General features: G+C 45.1%; 1 protein-coding gene across 1 annotated transcript; it reads right to left on the bottom strand.

The window, feature by feature from the left end:
- Positions 1–1,202: 1,202 nt before the first annotated feature.
- Positions 1,203–2,163, bottom strand: ascl1b (achaete-scute family bHLH transcription factor 1b). Its single transcript, XM_051923627.1, has one exon. The coding sequence runs from the start codon at positions 1,807–1,809 to the stop codon at positions 1,213–1,215; it is 597 nt and encodes a 198-aa protein (XP_051779587.1). The 5' UTR covers positions 1,810–2,163; the 3' UTR covers positions 1,203–1,212.
- Positions 2,164–5,691: the final 3,528 nt, after the last annotated feature.

Here is a 5,691-nt window from a genome sequence, read left to right as displayed (position 1 = left end):
GCAAAAAAAATGTGGGATACATATGAAATTGACAAGTATAAATAGAAAATCTTTATTTATAAAGGCTATTTTTACATAAAATATGATATCTCTTTTTTAAAAAAATTGCATATGTACATTTTAGTAGAAACAACAGGGAAAACAAGTGCATACATAAAATGCCTTCCATACATTATAATTAAAAAAAAAAATCCCTTCAATCACACGTAAGGAGTGTTAACAGCATTAACCAGTAAACCAGAACACACCACGTACAATACAGAGAAGTCCAGACATTAGGAACAATACAATAGAACAATCTACCGGTTCATATTATCGTTCTCTAAAATAGTGAAAGTGGCAGTGTTAATAGTTGTAAATAACTATTTATTTCCCTTTATGTACAAAAATAAGTCTTCAGTTATGCGGACGCCATGGGAACACATTGAAACTCGAAAATTGTACATGAATTCAAATGGGCCGCCGCGTCTTTTCATATAGGAAGCATCAGGTTGCAGCGTTATCGCCAGCAAAGGCCCGGGGGCCCGACCGAAAAAAAACAAAACAAAAAGGCGGCTTGCCCAGCGAGCTTAACCCCGTCACGGCCGCGTGCAGCTCGCTCGCCCGCCCGCCCGCCAGCCAGCCCACGGGCTCGCGTGCTCAGTGATGGGCACCGTGCACATTTATGTCGCATCTCCACGACTCCCGTAATAGCATATAATAATTGCACTTAGTTGTGTGTATGTGTTTCATTCTTGTTCTTTTTACTATTCATCTTGTTAATGGCGTATTCGTTGACTTTTTAAGTCCACGGGCTTTCTTTGTGTTCCTGGAAGCATCTTCGATAGGTTCTTGGCAATCTGTCTCAGTCCCGTTCAGGAGGTTGGCAGTGAAATGACTTCAACTGGCAGTTCAAGACTCTTTTTTTTTTAACTCCTGTAACATGGCAACAGTGACTCAAGAGGTACTCAGGTTGATTTCGTTTCCAATCACAACATTCAACATCTGCAAAACAATACAAAAAAAAAGAGAAGACCAGGCAAGAAATTAGTATCCGATGGAGAGATCGAGGGTGGCCTTTTACATAACACAACATTCTCAAACCCGTTTAAAATCCAATTTCGGATCGCGTAAGAAGAAACGAAACGTAGCGGGATTTGAAAAGCTTTGCGTAAAATCCGTTGCGCAACTCACCTTTTCATTTTCCTTTTTTTATATATATATATATATATTTCAGTATCTGTCGAACCAAGTCGTGAAATCTAGAAGTTCCTGCTCTTCCGAACTCAGGTGCTCGTAGCTGCCCTCGTCCGACGAGTAGGTCGAGTGCGGAGAACCGGGGTCCGCCGAACAGCTCGTAGACAGAGTGGGTGAAGGCACCCCGCACTGGAAAGCCGCCGACACGGCATCGTGTTCGTCCAGGAGCTGCTGCAGCGCCCTAATATATTCCACAGCCGAGCGCAGCGTCTCCACTTTGCTCATTTTCTTGTTGGCAGCCCCGTTGGGGACATGCTGGCGCAGAGTCTGGAAGCCCATGTTGACAAGCTTGACGCGATTCCTCTCCCTCTCGTTGCGCCGGGCCACTGCCGCCGGCTGCTGCTGAGGGATCGTATATCCGAGTCCGTTAAACGTCAGCCTCCTCTTGCACCGAAGCAACTCTGGCGAGCTGGAGCGCTGTCTCTTCAGCACTTTACTTTTGTTGGTGTTGCCGGAGGAGGGGGCGTCGCACTCCTGCACCGAAGCCTGCCCTGACACCAGGTTACTTCGGTTTTCAAGTCCGAAAGCGAATGCACCTTGCATGATGTGCGCCGCTGCAATCGCGCCGTCCATCCCTGGCAGCCAAAACAAGGTGAGAGGATCGCTGAGCGGAAACAGACACACGCAGAGAGAACCAGAGTGCGACGGAGTGAGCTGTTGACAGACTGTGTGTGGCTCTCGTGGCGCTCGCGTGGGGCGTGTGGCTGGAGTGCACAAAGCCTTGGAATCTTAACTCGGGAGCACCTACCCCAGTAGCCGATCTGAACTAAACTTTGGCAGCACTCCTCTTTTTCAACACGAGCCCACTTCCCCACCCCCTGGCCGAGCTGCACGCTCCGCGCGAAGCCCCGCCCCCGCGCTCGCTTTCTTGCTCGTTGGCTTTCGCGAGCCAGGCGCGTGGCTTCGGGAGCTCAATAAACAATCCGGCCCTTTCAGGCGTTCCAGGAGCACGCGCTCCGCTCATTTACATTCCAATATAGCAGGCCGGGCCGCCATTGGCTGATTCAAACGGCCGGCGAGAAGCGAGGAGAAAAAGTGAATGGCGTGTTTCTTTGAAATGTCTTGAGGTCTGACAATGTACCCCTGGCAAGGCTTCAAGCTCTCACAGTTTCTTTTTCTTCTTCGAAAATGCCAAAGACTTGATGTTAGGTTTCCAGGTTACTGCTACGGATGACTTGCAAGCGTGGCTCTTGTACTGTAAGATCATAAACATGGCCATTAAGATCGCGCATGTTGTATGAGTGCGTTTATATAGGCGAGTTCTGCAAATGGGACGGATGAGAAATGTACGCGTTTAAGTGTATATGTGTATGTACAGGCAGATGTGCGTATGAATGCGTGCTTATGTACTGTATGTATGTGTGTGTAATCGTGCATGTGCGTGCGAGTGTGTAGGTCTGAAGAACAGTTTATGTGTGTTACGTGTACAGTATGTATCAATGTGTGTGTATACATGTATGTCTGTAGGCTCATGCTTTCATTTTATGTTTTGTATGTACGTATGTACAGTAGGTGCACCTGTTGCATATCTTTCTTAAAGAGAAGTGTGTGTGTGTGTGTTTGCATGTATGTAGGTGTACATATGAATGTGTGCTTGTATACTGTGTGTTTATAAAGCATGCAGGTGGACGTGTTTTTATGTTCATGTTTCTCTTTGTTTTGTATACACATAGGCATGTATGTGTATAGGTTCACGTGTTTGCATGTGTATATGTATGAAGAAACGTGTATGTGTGCATGCGTATATATACAGTATACTCCAGCAGACCCCCGTGACCCTGTGTTCGGATTCAGCGGGTTGGTAAATGGATGGATGGATGTCAGAATGTGTGTGTGAGTGTGTAAACGTGCATACAAGGTTATAAGTTTGAAGTGAAATATACGTAGGTATACATATGAATAAATGCTTATACAGGTATCCAGTTTGTGTGTGTATATGTCTGTATGCTCATGTTTTCAGAAAAGTGTACGTGTGTATGCATATTTGTAGGTGTACATAGGAATGCATGCTTATAGGTGTGTGTAAGTGTGTACATGAGAGTTTATAGGTCTAAAGTGAACGATATTTGTAAATGTAGGTGTACGTATAAATGTGAGCTTATATATCTGTGTGTGTAAATATTTGTTTGTACAGTATATGTGCAGGTGTACATGTGTATGTACTCATGTTTTTCTCCTTTGTTTCATATACACGTGGGTATGCATGTATGCGTGCAGTGTATGTCTTCCCCAAAGTGTGCATATACATGAGGTGTGGATGTACATGAGTGTACATGTGTATGTCAGTCACTATGTCACTATAAGTACAAATTTAATTTGTTTGCATATGTGCATGAAGTAGGTGTACACGTTTATCGGCTAGTATTGTTAATTAAAGCATATTGTTTCTACATAAAGTATACTTTTTAATGACCCTGAAAAAAATGTTAGTCAATTGTACTAAAAGCGGCTATGTAAAGCCATAAACGTGACTCATTTCGAGTAAAGTCACTTTAAGTTAGTTGTGTAATAGAAATCTACCAAAAAGAATCCTTCTTGTGAGTGTATTTGTATAAACCCGTGTGTATGTCTGCCTATGTGTACGTGCGTTGTTATATATTACAAGTGGATATTTGTCTGGGGTGAACTTGAGTATACGTACGTAAACGTGCACGTGTGTGCAAGTCCACGAAGGCGCTGAGGTGTATTTGTATGGAAGTGCCCGAGTGCGCTGATAAGTGTGCAAGTGTACGCGGTATACACATTAGTCATCATTTTTATTGTATGTCAGCTGGCCATAGTTCAACAAACGGACATATATTGTTGGCTTCCATGTATACTGAGCAATTTCTACTTTGTTTTCTGTTTGTTTTAACATATCTGTATTTGGTAATCTGTAGACTTGCGTTTTACTTGCGAACTTGTCACAGCGCTCTATTCTATACGAAACAAACGAAACTGATTTTTGAACCCCGGTTCGATTCCTGGCTGTAGAGATTCGTGTGTGTAGATTGCGTGTCCTTCCACTGTCAGTCCAAAGACAAGCGGTTAAGCTGATGGGCGTCCCGGGGTCAGTGAGCGTCCAGGAGTGCTTCCTCTCGTGAGCCCAACGTTTGGGTTTGTCGGGATACAGTTGCTCAGGTGTTTTTGCTGGCGGTGGCGGTTAATCAGGAACATGGCCGTGTGAGGAGTGCAGGACAGTTGTGCGCTTTTTTTTTTTTTTGACGTGCCCGCTAAACTTTGTCCGTTAAACTATAAGATAAATCTGCAGCCTCCTGGCCTTATTATACTAATTTTCATCCTTAGATGGAATCAGTGATCCTTCTGATTCCACGTCGTCCTAACCCACTTTTTTCCGTTGTCCATTTAGAATGACTGCCTTCATGGGAATCCCGATAGTCGTTTTCTGATGATATTCAAAGATTTGACTTATGCCAGGGGCGGCACGGTGGCGCAGTGGGTAGCGCTGCTGCCTCGCAGTTGGGAGATCTGGGGACCTGGGTTCACTTCCCAGGTCCTCCCTGCGTGGAGTTTGCATGTTCTCCCCGTGTCTGCGTGGGTTTCCTCCGGGCGCTCCGGTTTCCTCCCACAGTCCAAAGACATGCAGGTTAGGTGGATTGGTGATCCTAAATTGGCCCTAGGGTGTGCTTGGTGTGTGGGTGTGTTTGTGTGTGTCCTGCGGTGGGTTGGCACCCTGCCCAGGATTGGTTCCTGCCTTGTTGGCTGGGATTGGCTCCAGCAGACCCCTGTGACCCTGTGTTCGGATTCAGCGGGTTGGAAAATGGATGGATGGATGGACTTATGCCAGGTATTCAAATATATTTTTTTATTCATGTAAACTCTCCATCAATGAATGCACCCGGTAAATGAACGGCGCATCGAGTCCATGTCTGTAGCCTGCTAAACTCTTGTTGATAGTGTGCACCACTGAAGAGGCTGAATGCAAAGAAAGCGGGCTGGTGGTCCGCGATTGGCTTTGCAGTGTAAAACTCCGCTCTTTGATTTAAACCCCACGTGTAGTTTCTGCCTTTTTCTAACACGTCCTACCTCTGCATTACCATCATGCAAATTTACTAGAGCCCGCGCCCAAATGGACGGGGAAATAAAACTAAAGAGCAATAAAATAAAACTGAAGAACATTCTAATTACAGTCATAAATTAAATGTTCTTTAATGACATTTTATGGTTCTTTACTGGGTTGTGTGGTCTCTAAGTATACGCACCATTTCAATCTGGGAAGGGTTCTTTGCATCCCAATCGGGGTGGTTCGTCGTGTGGTGGGTGCGGCAACGCACTGCAAAATTAGCACATGATCCCAATCTCTCTCTCTCTCTCTCTGTAGTCTTCTACGTTCATAATTTAAACACCCCGTTACCCTGTAGTTAGGATATAGCGGGTTGGATAATGGATGGATGGATGGATAATTTAAACGAAACAAACAAGAACAAGTGGAACACGGGGTATACATCAGGTGGG

This window comes from Erpetoichthys calabaricus, chromosome 2 (assembly GCF_900747795.2).
Source record: "Erpetoichthys calabaricus chromosome 2, fErpCal1.3, whole genome shotgun sequence".
Taxonomy (NCBI): Eukaryota; Metazoa; Chordata; class Cladistia; order Polypteriformes; family Polypteridae; genus Erpetoichthys; species Erpetoichthys calabaricus.
The sequence above is the reverse complement of the archived record's forward strand: the minus strand, read 5'-3'. Positions and strand labels throughout refer to the sequence as shown.

Coding starts and splice junctions, on each gene's coding strand:
- ascl1b (XM_051923627.1), bottom strand. CDS start 1,809: ATGGACGGCGCGATTGCAGCGGCGCACATCATGCAAGGTGCATTCGCT.